The sequence below is a fragment of the Chamaea fasciata genome, unplaced genomic scaffold, assembly GCF_029207755.1.
Source record: "Chamaea fasciata isolate MVZ Bird 193981 ecotype frontalis unplaced genomic scaffold, bChaFas1.0.hap1 SCAF_402, whole genome shotgun sequence".
Lineage (NCBI taxonomy): Eukaryota > Metazoa > Chordata > Aves > Passeriformes > Sylviidae > Chamaea > Chamaea fasciata.
Window position 1 is genome coordinate 23,763 of NW_027094487.1, and position 13,267 is coordinate 37,029.

Below are 13,267 nucleotides of genomic sequence, written 5' to 3' on the forward strand. Positions count from 1 at the left end.
CACGCCTCTCGCTAATCAATCAACACAGCCCCGCCCATGCGCACAAACCACGCCTTCACTCAAACCACACCCACCCCTCGCTGTCAATCACACGCCCCACCCCCTCACCCTCCCCACCAACCCCGCCCCTCCCGGCGCCCCAAAACTTGGCGGTTTTTGGGTTGTTTTTTTTTTTTTGTTTGTTTTTTAATAAATTTATTCACAAAACCCCCCGGGGCCGCGCGGGCTGCGGCCGCACCCCCCAGCCCCGCACCCCCTTTTGCCGCGGGGCCCCGGGGGGGCGTTTCCCGGGGGGGGGCGTTTCCCGGGGGGTGGGGGCGTTTCCCGGGGGTCTCCCGGGTGGTGGGGGGCTCTCAGGGTCTGCGGCCGGGGGGCTCCTCCAGCTCGTAGAACAGCACGTAGCCCTCGCTGGACGGCACCTGGTTCTCGCTGATGGGCGAGACCCTGCGGGCGGGGGACAGCCCTCAGCCCCCCGCAGCACCGGGGGAGGGGGGCGCACAATGGGGGGCACCGGGAGGGTCCCACCGGGGCGGGGAGGGGGGGACACCGACTGACCGGGAGTCGTTGTAGACGCGCCAGCCGGCCGGGTCGCGGCAGAAGGCCGTGTAGTGACCGTAGTGGACGCTGCCCGAGTGGTTGCACAGCGCGTACAGGCTGTAGACGGGGCTGCCTGCGGCCGGGGGGGGGAGTGGCGTGGGTCGGGTTGAGCCTCGTCCTGAGCCCCCCCGTCCCCGTCCCGTCCCCCCCAAAATCCCGAATTTTTTTTTTTCCCCGCTCGGAGCCCTCTCCTCTCACCCGCCTTCTCGCTGGCGAACTCGCGCAGGTTGAGCTGCTGCAGCGGGAAGTCCACGAAGACGGAGCATTTCTTGATGGAGTAGCGCGTGGTGGAGAACCGGTTCAGGTCTGCCCCGGGGGGGTTAAGGGAAAAAGGGGGACGGAGGGGCGATCCCTGTCCCCGCCCACCCCAAATCCTTGGAAAAGTTTTGGGGAGGGGGATCCTCCCAAGGGTTTCGGGGGTGCTGCCCGTGCTGGTTCCCCAAGGATACGGAGCACCAGGATGCGTGGGAAGCGCTGGATCGTCAACTTCTTGGTGCTCCGCGTCCGCTGCCGGCACTTGTCACACACCTGAGGGGACAGGGGACGCTCGGCGAGGGGCCCGGGGGACAAACGGGGCTCCGGGGGAGGGGTCGCTGGGTGTGGGGCGGGATCCAGCCTCTCACCGGGGCGTTCTCCGAGTCCAGCTCCTCCTCCTTGGTGAAGAGGCTGAAGCAGTCGTGGAGCGAGACCTTCCCCCCGGCAAAGCTTTTCTGGAGGGCCAGGGGGTCAGGGGGGAATTTTGGGGGGGTCAGGGAGGAATTTTGGGGGTTCAGGAAGGAATTTTCGGGGGGGTCTGAGGGGTTTTCGGGGGTCGGGGCTGCAGCCCAGCCCTACCTTTGGGATGGGCAGCGAGAGGTCGCAGAACACCTCGAAGGTGGTGGAGCGGTAGCCGCAGGCCTGGCACTTGAGGCAGCTCTTCAGCTGCCCCACAAAGAGATCTGGGGGGCAGAGGGGGACGCAGGGAGGCTTGGGTGGAACCCCCAGAGGTTTCGGGGTCCCCGGCAAGAGGGGGGGGACACCCCCATTCCCAGCGCTCACCCACGATCTTGCTGTCCTCCCTCTCCAGGTAGCGCTTCCACATCTGGTTGGCGCGTTCGTCGTCGCTGCGGGGCGGCGAGGGTGACGTCGGGGTGACATCAGGGTCACCTGTCGTTGTCCCCCCCCCCCCCCCCCAAAAACCGGGGTTCCAGCCCTCGCCCCGGCCCTCACCTGAGCGTTTCGGGGTCCTCCAGGGCCGGGGCTCTCCGCGTGTCCGACAGGATGCTGGGGGTGCGCCGGCCCTTCCTGTTGATCTCCACGTGCAGCCGGTCCATGAAGAACTTGAGGAATTCCTGCGCGTCCTGCTGGCTGCGGGGACACGGAGGGGACACGCTTCGTGCCCACCCCGGGGACCTCCAGGGAGGTGTTTTTTGGGCTTGGGTGAGGGGGTCTCACCTGTAGCCCGTGAAGGAGGGGACGTATTTTTGGAACACGGCCTTGAAGCGCCCGGGGTTGACGGCCTCGGAGGAGTCGGGGTGCCACAGGGCGGCGATGACGTCGGCGAAGGCTGCGGGGACACCGTGGTGTCACCACGGTTATGTAAGGCCCTGGGGGGGCTGCGGGAGGTTCTGGGGGAGGGGGGTCTGCCCCACCTTCGGTGAGCTCCTGGGGGGCGCGGGGGCCGGGGGGCTGCTCCTGCTGGAAGTCCCGGCGCAGGCAGTAATCCCGCAGGGGTTTGGTGCTGCTCAGGCACTGCAGCACCGCGTTCATGAAGCACTGGAAGGGGACACGGGGACATCCTGGGGTGTGGCAGGGACCCAGGGGGTCCTCAGGGTGTCCCCGTGAGGTTGGGGGTCCCCGGGGATGTGATGTCCCCGGTGGGATGAGACAGGCGCAAAGTGCTTCGGGGACATTGAGGTGACCCCCAGGTGACACTAAAGGGACCCCAGATCCCTCCCATAGCCCAGGACGGAGGGACAGGAGGGTTGGGGACCGCGGGGACAGGGCTGTGGGGCTGGGGGAGCTCTGGGAATGTGACATCCCAGCAGGACGGGAGAACAGGACCATGACCACTGAGCCTGGGGGACCCGGAGGTGACCCTGAGGTGACCCGGGAGACCCCAAATCCCTCCTGCACCCCAGGACAGAGGGACAGGAAGGTTGGGGACCACGGGGACATTGCTGAGGGAGCTCTGGGAATGTGACATCCCAGCAGGACGGGAGAACAGGACCATGACCACGGAACCTGGAGGACCCCGAGGTGACCCCAAATCCCTCCCGCACCCCAAGACAGAGGCCCCAGAACCCTGCGGGTTCTGACCACGGGCCACTTACCGTGTTGCCCAAATTCCTGAGGCCCACGTGTCCCGAGCCCAGCAGCAGCGTGTGGTGCGTCTGCGGGGACAGCGAGTGACAGGCGGTGAGCCGCGCCCCGCCCGCCCCGTCCCCGCCGCCGTCCCCGGGCGCCTTCACCTCGCCGGTGACCAGCAGCAGCCCCATCACCGCCGTGTGCACCACCGACTCCGAGATGTCGGCCGCCCGGCCCTGGAGCTCCCGCCGGGTCACCAACGAACGGTGCAGCTTCCGCGGCAGCTCCGCCACCAGCGTGGCTCCCTGCAGCCCCGGCATGGTGGTGACAACCCCCGGCGCGGCGGTGACAACCCCCCGGCGCGGTTCCCCGGTGGCCGCACGGAGGGGACCGATGGCAGCGGAGTGCGCCGTCCCTCTCAGCTCATTAGCTGATCCGATTCCCCCGGCTATTCTGGGCCGCGCGGGAGGCTCATCCCGCGGGGATTAATTAGCCGGAGCTGCCCCCGGGGAACAGGAACAGCTCGGAGGGGTGCCGAGGTAAACGTCGTGTCCCCCTCCCCGAAGAAATAAACCCCGTCGCCGGGTGAAGTGGCGGGGTCTGGGGGGCTCGGCGGGGCCGCGGGAGCCCCCCGGGCAGCGCTGGGGACACGCCGAGGGGGGACGAGGCCGCGCCGCCGTGTCCCGGTGGGATTTCGGGGATTACGATCCCCCCACACGTGGCCGGGCAGGTGCGGGACGGGCCGGGGGGGAGGCGGATGCGGAAACGGGGAGGGCAGCGGCCACCCGCGGCCAGCCGGGTGTCACCGCGGTCACCCGTGGCCACCCCGGAGCTGTGGGGGGAACGGGACCGGTCACTCCCGGAGCCACGGGGAGGGCAGCGGCCACTCCCGGAGCCGTGGGGGTCCCCAAAACAGGACAGGAGCGGGGACAGGTGAGACCAGAGCCACTGTGCCACCCTGGAGATATCACCGACCCTGAGACCGGCGACACCGCGGGGGTCACAAAGTGTCCCCAAAGGTGGGGACAGCCTGGGGGTCTCAACAGCGTGGGGGTCTCAAAATGTCCCTGAGGCTGGGGACAGCATGGGGGTCTCCAAACGTCCCCAAAGCTGGGGACAGCCTAGGGGGTCACAAAATGTCCCCAAAGCCGGGGACAGCCTGGGGGTACCAAAATGTCCCTGAGGCTGGGGACAGCGTCAGGATCTCAACATGTCCCCAAAGCTGGGGACACTGCGGGGGTCTCAAAATGTCCCCAAAGCTGGGGACAGCGTGGGGCTCTCAAAACGTCCCCAAAACGGGGGACACTGCAGGGGTCTCAAAACTGTCACAAAGTTGGGGACACTGTGGGGGTTGCAACACGTCCCCAAAGCTGGGGACAGACTGGGCGGTCTCAAAACGTCCCCAAAACCGGGGACACTGTGGGGGTCACAAACTGTCCCCAAATCTAGGGACACCGCGGGGGTCTCAAAACTGTCACAAAGCCGGGGCCAGCACGGGGGTCTCAAACTGTCCCCAAAGCCGGGGACACCGCGGGGCCCACGCCCCCCCCCTCCCCGGCCGCCCCTCCCGAGGCTCTTACGGCGGCCGCCTTGTCCTCGGCGCGGCCGGGCGCGGGGCTGCCGGGGCCGTAGGGCGGCTCGGCGGCGGTGCCGCGGCCTCGGGGGCCGCCCTCGGGGCGCACGGAGAGCAGCAGCGGCGGCGGCGGCGCGGCGCCTTTGCCGTCGGGTCCGGGCGAGCCCACGGCCACCCTGCGCAGCGAGGAGCTCCTGCGGAGCGCCAGAGCGCCCGCCGCGCCCAGCGGGTGCCCGCAGTCCCTGAGCACCAGCCGGCTCAGCGCCACCGCCACGTCCTCGGCTCGGCTGGGGACACCACCGCCGCCACCTCCTCCTCCTCCTCCTCCTCCTCCCTGGCTCAGGTCCCCGATGCTGATGGATTTGGAACGGGCCAAGTTGCTCCGACGCCGCTCGGCCGCGCTGGGCAGCGAGAAGGAGGCGCTGCCGGGCACCTGCGGGGCTCCCCCGGGCACCCGCACGCCGTGGTCGGCTTTCAGCGGGCCCCGGCGGCCCCCCGGCCCGCGGGGAGCGGGGTCCCCTCGCTTGGCCGCCCGGCCCCGCTCCAGCTCCAGCTTCTTGGGGCGGGGGTCTTCGTGCGGCGGCGGCGGGGGCCTCGGCGGCAGCAGGCGCAGTTTGGGGGCCGGCGAGAGCCCGTTGGGGGCCGCATGGCGCTCCTGGCTCAGCGCTCGGTGCCCGCTGGGCAGGCGGGAGCCCGCCCGGGGCTGCGCGGTCACCACGGCGGCGGCGGCGGCGGCGGCGCCGGGGTCCCGGGAGCGGCCCAGGCGGTGCTCCGAGGCCTGGGGCATGGCGGGGCCTGCGGGGGACAGCGACGGGGCTGGTGTGACAAGGGTGCCACAGCCGGGAGACAGGGGAGGGGAGGTGACAGAAGGGGACAGCGACAAACGGGGGGGGGGGGACGACACGGACCCACCTGCTCACAGCCCCCTGCGCCCGGCGGCCGGACACAGCGTCCCGTCGGCGGGGGCCCTGCGGGGGACACGGCGTCACCGGGGGGACCCCGAAACCTGGGGGGGGGACCCCCAGAACCTCGGAGGGATCCCAAAGGCTCGGGGGGACCCCCCCCCGCTGCGTGCCGGTGAGTCACGGCGGGGTTCGGATCCCCCCCGGCCCCGAGGCGGCTCCCGCTCCCCGGGTTGGGGCGGGGGTCGCCCCGAGGCTTTGGCCGGGAAGGGCCCGGCGGGGGCGGCCAGGCCGCTGGAAAAGCGCCCCCCCTCCCCTCTCCAGGACCCGAGACCCCCGGGGCTCAGCCCCCTCCGGAACCCCCGGTGCCGCCCCCCGCCCCGAAAGGGAATTCCCGCAGCCCCCCAAAAACCCCTCCCGGCCCCCCCCATCACCCCGGGCCCTCGCGGCCCCGCCCCCTCTCCCGCCGCGGGGTCCCTCACGGGGGCTGTCCCCTGTCTCCTTCCCCCCCGTTATCCCGGGACCCCCGTGAGCTGCTCCCGGTGCCCCCCCCTCCATCATCCCGGTCTCCCCCCCCCCGCCCCCCGGGGCCCTGTCCCGCACCGCCCGCCCGGCCGCGGGGCTCCCCTCAGGGGAGGGTGTCCGCTGTCCCCGAGCCCCCCCCCCCAGCCCCAACCGACAACCCCCCCGGGCCCCTCCCGGCCCTCGGCGCCGTGGCCCCGCCGTCCCCCCGCACCTCCCGCGGGCCGCCATGGCAACAACTCCCGCCGCACCCGCCGCCATCTTTGTTCCTCCCTCACGCCGCCCCGCCCCCGGCGGCCTCGCCGCCCGCTTTGCGCATGCGCCGCCCCTTCAGGCCACGCCCCCCGCGCCTCGCGTCGCCATAGAAACCGCGCGGCGTCTTAAAGGGGCCGCGCCCCTTTTCGAGGTTGGAACGGTGTTGGGGACAATTCCCTGTCCGTGTCACCCCCCAAAATAACAACCCGGCACCAAATCGGGGTTGAATGTTTATTGGGGAGCGGCAGCGAAGCGGTGGGGAGCGGTGGGAGCAGCGGGGAGGGGAACAAGGCAGGGTGGCCCCCCCCGGAGTTGGTCACTTGTCCTTGTGCTGGATGAGACCTTTGGAGATGAGGTCCGGGATCTCCACGGCCAGCCAGGGAGCCAGCTGTGGGGACACGGGTCACTGCTGGGGGGGACACCCCCAGAACGTGTCACCCCCCCCCCTTGGTGTCACAGCCCATCCCCAGTGGGTGACAGCCCCCCCTCAGTGTCACACCCCCCCCAATGGGTGACAATCCTGCCTTGGTGTCACACCCCTAGAATTTGTCACCCCCCCCCTCAGTGTCACATTCCCCGAGTGAGTGACAGCCCCTCCTCGGTGTCACCCCCTACCCAAAAAGGTGACAATCCCCCCGCGGTGTCACACCCCCCCAGTGTCACCTCCAAAATGGGTGACAGCCCCTCCTCGGTGTCACCCCTCACTCACACAGGTGACACCCCCCCGGCAGTGTCACCCCCCCCCGGCAGTGTCCCCCCCCAGGTGACCCCCCGCTCACCCCCAGGGCCATCAGGTGTGCCAGCCCGAATTTGGGGACGTTCCTGGCCCACAGGGGCTTGAAGTGGTCACTGAGACAGATCTTGCCCCCACTGTGGGGAGGGGGGACCCGTCAGACCCCCGGGAACCCCCCCCAGTGACCCTGGGAACCTCCTGAGCCCCCCAGGATCTCCCCAGTGACCTCCCAGGACCCTCCTGAGCCCCCCCTTGGACCTCCCAGGACCCCTCAGCCCCAAGAACCCCCCAAAACCTCCCCAAGACCCCCTCCCCAGCCCCAAAACCCCTCCCCAGGACCACCCCACCCCCCTCCCCACGACCCCTCAAACTCCCCTTCCAACCCACCCCCCCAGCCCCAGGACCTTCACCAGAACCCCCCAGGACCCCCCCAGCCCCAAAACCCTCCCCAGGACCCCCTCAGAACCTCCCCAGGCCCCCCATACCCCCCCAGGGTCCCCAGGACCCCACACAGGCCCCCCTCAAACCCTCCCCAGGACCCCCAGGACCCCCCCAAAACCCTCCCCAGGCCCCCCCCAGCCCACCGGTACATCTTGGCGGTTTTCCCGTCCAGCTCGGGGATGGCGATCTCGGGGGCGGTGCCCGGGTACGTCACCGGGATCTGGGGGGGCGAGGGGGGGTCAGCACCCTCCGGGACCCCCCCCGCCCCCCCAAACCTCGGGACCCCCCAAGGAGCCCCCCGGAGCCCCCTGCTCACCTCGAACTCGATGGTGAACTCGTACCTGAGCAGCTCGTGGATGTACCAACACCTGCCCGACCACCTGCACGGAGGGTCAGTGAGGGGAGACCCCCCCGAGACCCCCCCCGGGACCCCCCCCGGGACCCCTCAGTGAGGGGAGACCCCCAGGAGACCCCCAGGCCCCTCAGACCCCCCCAAAACACCTCAAATCTGCCCCCCAAAACGCCTCAGCACCCCCCGAGACCCCCCCCAGGACCCCCCAAAACACCTCAGCACCCCCCGAGACCCCCCCCAGGAGCCCCCAAAACACCTCAACACCCCCCGGGACCCCCCCAGGAGCCCCCAAAACACCTCAACACCCCCTGAGATCCCCCCCAGGACCCCCCAAAACACCTCAACAACCCCCGAGGCCCCCCCCAGGAGCCCCCAAAACACCTCAGCACCCCCCGAGACCCCCCCCAGGACCCCCCAAAACACCTCAACACCCCCCGAGACCCCCCCCAGGAGCCCCCAAAACTGTTTGACTCGGGGGGGTCCCGAGGGGGGTCCCGCCGCCCCCCGCCCACGCACCGGGTGCCCTCGGGGTTGGACTCCAGGCGGAACCAGTCGGTGTCGGCGCGTTTGTTGTTCTCCACGTACTGCGGGGGGAGGAGGGGGGGGGACACCGGGGGGGTTACCGGGGGGGCAATACCGGGAAGGAGACACCGGGAAGGATTCGGGGAACACCGGGAGGGATCGCGCACACACACCGGGGCGCCACCGAGAACGAGCCGAACCAGCGCAACCGTGGGGGGGAAGGGGGAGGGGGAACACCGGCGGGGCGCCACGGACGCACCTGTATGAGCGCCCGGTACTCCTCTCGCAGCCGCTCGGCCCAGCCCTCACGGTCCCGCGGCCCCGCCGGCGCCCGCAGCAGCGGCAGCTCCGCCACGGCCCGCCGCGCCGCCGCCTCCGCCATGGCCGGGCCCCGCCATGCCGCCCCGCCGGAAGTGACGTGGACGCCATGCCGCCCCGCCGGAAGTGATGTGCGCCGCCATCTTCTCCGAGGGTGGGGTGGAAGGATGACGTCACCGCCGCCATCTTGGGTGAGGGCACGCCCGGCGCGTGAGGGCGGCGCGCCGCCGCCATCTTTGGTGCTGGCAGCCGGGGGGGAGCTGCTCCGGGCTGGGCTGAGAGGGCGGCGACCCCCCGACACGGCGACCCCCCGACACGGGGACACCCCGACACGGGGACCCCCCGACACGGGGACACCCCGACAGGGACACCCTGACAGCGACAGGGACCCCCCGACACGGGGACACCCCGACACAGGGACACCCCGACAGGGACACCCTGACAGCGACAGGGACACCCCGACACAGGGATCCCCCGACACGGGGACACCCCGACAGCGACAGGGACACCCCGACACGGGGACACCCCGACAGGGACACCCTGAAAGCGACAGGGACACCCCGGCACGGGGACACCCCGACACGGGGACACCCCGACAGGGACACCCCGACACGGGGACACCCCGACACGGGGACCCCCCGACACGGGGACACCCCGACAGCGACAGGGACCCCCCGACACGGGGACCCCCCGACACAGGGACCCCCGATAGCCCCAGGGACACCCCCTAACAGAGTGACACGGACCCCCCGACACAGGGACACCCTGACAGCGACAGGGAATCCCCCCCACGGCAACAGGGATGCACCCCAGCATCAGGGACCCCGCTCAAAGCCCCAGGGACCCCCCCCCCCACCCACAGGGACCCCCCTATTGCACCAGGGAACTCCCCCAGAGCCCCGGGACCCCCCCCAGCCCCAGTGACCCCCCAATAGCACCAGGGACCCCCCCAAGCCCCAGGAGCCCCTGCCCTCCCCAGCCCAAGGACACGGCGGGGGCCCAGGGCTTTATTTGGGGTCCATGCAGGGGTCTCAGGGCTGTGTCTGGGCCCATCCCGGGGGTCTCAGGGCTGTATTGGGGTCCATGTGGGGCTCTCAGGGGGTCTCAGGGCTGTATTGGGGTCCATCCTGGGGGTCTCAGGGCTGTGTTGGGATCCATGTGGGGCTCTCAGGGCTGTATTTGGGGGTCTCAGGTATTTGTTGGGGTCCATGTGGGGCTCTCAGGGGGTCTCAGGGCTGTGTCCAGACCCATCCTGGGGGTCTCAGGGCTGTGTTGGGGTCCATGTGGGGCTCTCAGGGGGTCTCAGGGCTGCATTTAGGGGTCTCAGGTATACGTTGGGTCCACTCAGGGCTCTCAGGGGGTCTCGGTGCCGCGCCCGTGCCCATCCCGGGGGTCTCAGGGGGTCTCAGGTATATGTTGTGGTCCGTGTCAGGGTCTCAGGGCTGTATTTAGATCTGTGTTGGGGGTCTCAGGGCTGTGTTGGGGTCCATATCAGGCTCTCAGGGGGTCTCAGGGCTGTATTTGGGGATCTCGGGTATATGTTGGGGTCCATGTGGGGCTCTCAGGGGGTCTCAGGGCTGTATTGGGGTCCATCCTGGGGGTCTCAGGTAAATGTTGGGGTCCATGTGGGGCTCTCAGGGGGTCTCAGGGCTGTATTTGGGGGTCCCAGGTATATGTTGTGGTCCGTGTCAGGGTCTCAGGGCTGTATTTAGGTCCGTGTTGGGGGTCTCAGGGCTTTATTGGGGTCCACCCTGGGGGTCTCAGGTACATGTTGGGTCCACGCAGGGCTCTCAGGGGCCGTGCCCGGGCCGGGGGTCTCAGGGCCGTGCCCATGCCCATGCCGGGGGTCTCAGGGGTTGCCCCCCTGGCCGTCGGTCTTGCCCAGCTGCAGCAGGGAGGAGAAGAGTCCCAGCACGTTGGAGCGCAGCTCCCGCGCCAGCGGCTCCAGCTGCTTGTTCGCCCGCTCCAGGTACTGCCTGCGGGGCGCCGCCGTCAGCGGGGGGGCCGCGAGGGGTCCCGGGGAGGAATCCCGGGCGGGGGTCCCGGGGAGGGGTCTGGGGAAGGGTCCCGGGGAGGAATCCCGGGCGGGGGTCCCGGGGAGGGGTCTGGGGAAGGGTCCCGGGGAGGAATCCCGGGCGGGGGTCCCGGGGAGGGGTCCCGGGGAGGAATCCCGGGCGGGGGTCCCGGGGAGGGGTCTGGGGAAGGGTCCCGGGGAGGAATCCCGGGCGGGGGTCCCGGGGAGGGGTCTGGGGAGGGGTCCCGGGGAGGATTCCTGGGCGGGCGTCCCGGGAGTGATCCCGGGGCAGGATGGCGGGCAGGGGTCCCAGGGCGGAGTCAGAGGGGGCTCCCGGGCGGGGGTCTCGGGGTGGGGTCCCGGGGAGAAGTCCCGGGTAGGAATCCTGGAGAGAAATCCCGGGTGGGGGTCGCGGGGACGGGTCGCGGGGATCCCTTGCAGGGGTCGCAGGCGGGGGTCCCAGGGAAATCGCCCAGGGAGGGGTCCTGGAAAGGGGTCGCGGGGAGGGGTCCCAGGTTGGGGGTTTCGGGCAGGGGGTCCCGGGGAGGTGTCCCTTGCAGGGGTCCCGATCGGGGGTCCCGGGGAGGTGTCCCGGGCAGGGGTCCCGGGCAGGGGTCCCGATGGGGGGTCCCGGGCAGGGGTCCCGATCGGGGGTCCCGGGGGGGTGTCACGGGCAGGGGTCCCGGGCAGGGGTCCCGATGGGGGGTCCCGGGCAGGGGTCCCGATGGGGGGTCCCGGGAAGGGGTCTCTTGCAGGGGTCCCGATCGGGGGTCCCGGGGAGGTGTCACGGGCAGGGGTCCCGGGCAGGGGTCCCGGGCAGGGGTCCCGATGGGGGGTCCCGGGCAGGGGTCCCGGGCAGGGGTCCCGGGCAGGGGTCCCGATCGGGGGTCCCGGGTAGGGGTCCCGGGCAGGGGTCCCGGGCAGGGGTCCCGATGGGGGGTCCCGGGCAGGGGTCCCGGGCAGGGGTCCCGGGCAGGGGTCCCGATGGGGGGTCCCGGGCAGGGGTCCCGGGCAGGGGTCCCGGGCAGGGGTCCCGATCGGGGGTCACGGGCAGGGGTCCCGGGCAGGGGTCCCGATGGGGGGTCCCGGGAAGGGGTCTCTTGCAGGGGTCCCGATGGGGGGTCCCGATCGGGGGTCTCGGGCAGGGGTCCCGATCGGGGGTCCCTCTCCCGCCCCGCCGTACTCGGCCTGGCTGCGCAGCTCGTCGGCCCGCAGGCGCTGCGGCAGCTCGCGGGTGAAGAGGTCGGAGAAGCTCTGCAAGTGGCGGCTGAGGAAATCCCCGGTGCCCGCGGGCTCCTCCGCGCCCTCCGCGCCCTCCGCCGCCGCCCCGCGCCGGGCCGTGGCCACCAACAGCAGCAGCGCGGCCACCACGGCGACCCTCATGGCTACGGGGACACGGCGTGAGACCCGCGGGACGGGCGGCGCGGGGGACACTGCCCGACCCACACACCCACGGGAGCTGCCCGCCCCACGGAAACGCCCGGCCCCGTGGAAACTGCCAGCCCCATAGAAAATTCCAGCCCCATCCCAGTGCATTCCCTTCCCCACAGGAGATTCCAGCCCCATGGAAACGCCCGGCCCCGTGGAAACTGCCAGCCCCATAGAAAATTCCAGCCCCATCCCAGCACCAATCTGTGCCCCGCACCCCAATCCCGGCCCCACATCCCAATCCCTGCCCCGCACCCCAATCCCTGCCCCACACCCCAATCCCTGCCCCGCACCCCAATCCCTGCCCCACCTCCCCCTCCAGCCCCACACCCCAATCCCGGCCCCACATCCCAATCCTTGCCCCACATTCCAATCCCTGCCCCACACCCCGTTCCCAGCCCCACATCCCAATCCCTGCCCCACACCCCGTTCCCTGCCCCACACCCCGTTCCCAGCCCCACATTCCAATCCCAGCCCCACACCCCAATCCCAGCCCCACACCCCGTTCCCAGCCCCACACCCCGTTCCCAGCCCCACACCCCGTTCCCTGCCCCACATCCCAATCCTTGCCCCACATTCCAATCCCTGCCCCACACCCCGTTCCCAGCCCCACATCCCAATCCCAGCCCCACACCCCGTTCCCTGCCCCACACCCCGTTCCCAGCCCCACATTCCAATCCCAGCCCCACACCCCAATCCCAGCCCCACACCCCGTTCCCAGCCCCACACCCCGTTCCCTGCCCCACATCCCAATCCTTGCCCCACATTCCAATCCCAGCCTCACACCCCAATCCCAGCCCCACACCCCGTTCCCTGCCCCACACCCCGTTCCCTGCCCCACATCCCAATCCTTGTCCCACATCCCAATCCCTGCCCCACACCCCGTTCCCTGCCCCACACCCCGTTCCCTGCCCCACATCCCAATCCTTGTCCCACATTCCAATCCCAGCCCCACACCCCGTTCCCAGCCCCAGTCCCCGTCGCCGCTCACCTGTGCAGGTGCCGGGGCAGCTTTGGGGTCCCCCCTCCCCCGGGCCCGTTTTTATCCCCCCGCAGCCCCCGCCCTCCCCCCCCCCGGACAAACACCGCGGGGCCGAGGGGCAGCGCGGGGGGGCCGTGTCCCCTCCCCGGGGCTGTCCCCGTGTCCCCAAGGGCCACCCGCGGGGCGAAGGTTGTCACCCGCCGTGTCACCGACCCTCGGACCCCCGCCGGGGGTGGATGGGGGGGGACAGTGGGGACACCCCCCGGCTGTGGGGCCAGCGCTGGGGACACGCGGGCAAAGGGCGGTGGTGGCGCTGGCGACAAAAGGTCGGAGTCCCCCCGG

At 71.0% G+C, this 13,267-nt stretch overlaps 3 protein-coding genes across 5 annotated transcripts; all 3 read right to left on the reverse strand.

The window, feature by feature from the left end:
• Nucleotides 1-183: 183 nt before the first annotated feature.
• LOC136305421 (ubiquitin carboxyl-terminal hydrolase 21-like) lies at nucleotides 184-6,169 on the reverse strand. Of its 2 annotated transcripts, none has more exons than XM_066208667.1 (14): nucleotides 6,095-6,169; nucleotides 5,369-5,424; nucleotides 4,464-5,251; nucleotides 2,910-2,969; nucleotides 2,229-2,352; nucleotides 2,032-2,143; nucleotides 1,807-1,944; nucleotides 1,636-1,700; nucleotides 1,432-1,535; nucleotides 1,221-1,307; nucleotides 1,047-1,125; nucleotides 796-903; nucleotides 556-666; nucleotides 184-444 (listed from the first exon to the last, which is right to left on the reverse strand). In XM_066208667.1, the coding sequence occupies exons 3-14, from the start codon at nucleotides 5,241-5,243 to the stop codon at nucleotides 200-202; spliced, it is 2,013 nt and encodes a 670-aa protein (XP_066064764.1). In that variant the 5' UTR covers nucleotides 5,244-5,251; nucleotides 5,369-5,424; nucleotides 6,095-6,169; the 3' UTR covers nucleotides 184-199. The 2 variants fall into 2 exon arrangements, with proteins under 2 accessions (XP_066064764.1, XP_066064765.1); XM_066208668.1 differs by having other exon boundaries at nucleotides 265-444; nucleotides 556-670.
• A 183-nt stretch (nucleotides 6,170-6,352) lies between these two features.
• Nucleotides 6,353-8,606, reverse strand: LOC136305426 (ubiquitin-fold modifier-conjugating enzyme 1-like). Its single transcript, XM_066208680.1, has 6 exons — nucleotides 8,443-8,606; nucleotides 8,178-8,245; nucleotides 7,626-7,689; nucleotides 7,453-7,529; nucleotides 6,915-7,005; nucleotides 6,353-6,523 (listed from the first exon to the last, which is right to left on the reverse strand). The coding sequence occupies exons 1-6, from the start codon at nucleotides 8,563-8,565 to the stop codon at nucleotides 6,452-6,454; spliced, it is 495 nt and encodes a 164-aa protein (XP_066064777.1). The 5' UTR covers nucleotides 8,566-8,606; the 3' UTR covers nucleotides 6,353-6,451.
• A 1,614-nt stretch (nucleotides 8,607-10,220) lies between these two features.
• On the reverse strand, nucleotides 10,221-13,156 carry LOC136305425 (apolipoprotein A-II-like). Of its 2 annotated transcripts, XM_066208677.1 has the most exons (3): nucleotides 13,139-13,156; nucleotides 11,699-11,900; nucleotides 10,221-10,477 (listed from the first exon to the last, which is right to left on the reverse strand). In XM_066208677.1, the coding sequence occupies exons 2-3, from the start codon at nucleotides 11,896-11,898 to the stop codon at nucleotides 10,351-10,353; spliced, it is 327 nt and encodes a 108-aa protein (XP_066064774.1). In that variant the 5' UTR covers nucleotides 11,899-11,900; nucleotides 13,139-13,156; the 3' UTR covers nucleotides 10,221-10,350. The 2 variants fall into 2 exon arrangements, with proteins under 2 accessions (XP_066064774.1, XP_066064775.1); XM_066208678.1 differs by lacking the exon at nucleotides 13,139-13,156 and having other exon boundaries at nucleotides 11,699-12,041.
• Between the last annotated feature and the right edge of the window lie 111 nt (nucleotides 13,157-13,267).

Bases quoted from the DNA above. Each gene is read 5' to 3' on its own strand.
- LOC136305421 (XM_066208667.1), bottom strand. From the start codon at position 5,243: ATGCCCCAGGCCTCGGAGCACCGCCTGGGCCGCTCCCGGGACCCCGGC. The intron at 2,970-4,463 runs GTAAGAGCCTCG...CTGTCCCCGCAG, and splicing joins CCGAGGACAAGGCGGCCGCC to ACGCACCACACGCTGCTGCT. The intron at 904-1,046 runs GTATCCTTGGGG...CCCCCGGGGCAG, and splicing joins CCCACGCATCCTGGTGCTCC to ACCTGAACCGGTTCTCCACC.
- LOC136305426 (XM_066208680.1), bottom strand. From the start codon at position 8,565: ATGGCGGAGGCGGCGGCGCGGCGGGCCGTGGCGGAGCTGCCGCTGCTG. The intron at 7,530-7,625 runs GTGAGCAGGGGG...TCGCCCCCCCAG, and splicing joins AGTTCACCATCGAGTTCGAG to ATCCCGGTGACGTACCCGGG. The intron at 7,006-7,452 runs GTGGGCTGGGGG...CCCTCCCCACAG, and splicing joins AAAACCGCCAAGATGTACCG to TGGGGGCAAGATCTGTCTCA.
- LOC136305425 (XM_066208677.1), bottom strand. From the start codon at position 11,898: ATGAGGGTCGCCGTGGTGGCCGCGCTGCTGCTGTTGGTGGCCACGGCC. The intron at 10,478-11,698 runs GTACGGCGGGGC...GGCGCCCCGCAG, and splicing joins GAGCTGCGCAGCCAGGCCGA to GCAGTACCTGGAGCGGGCGA.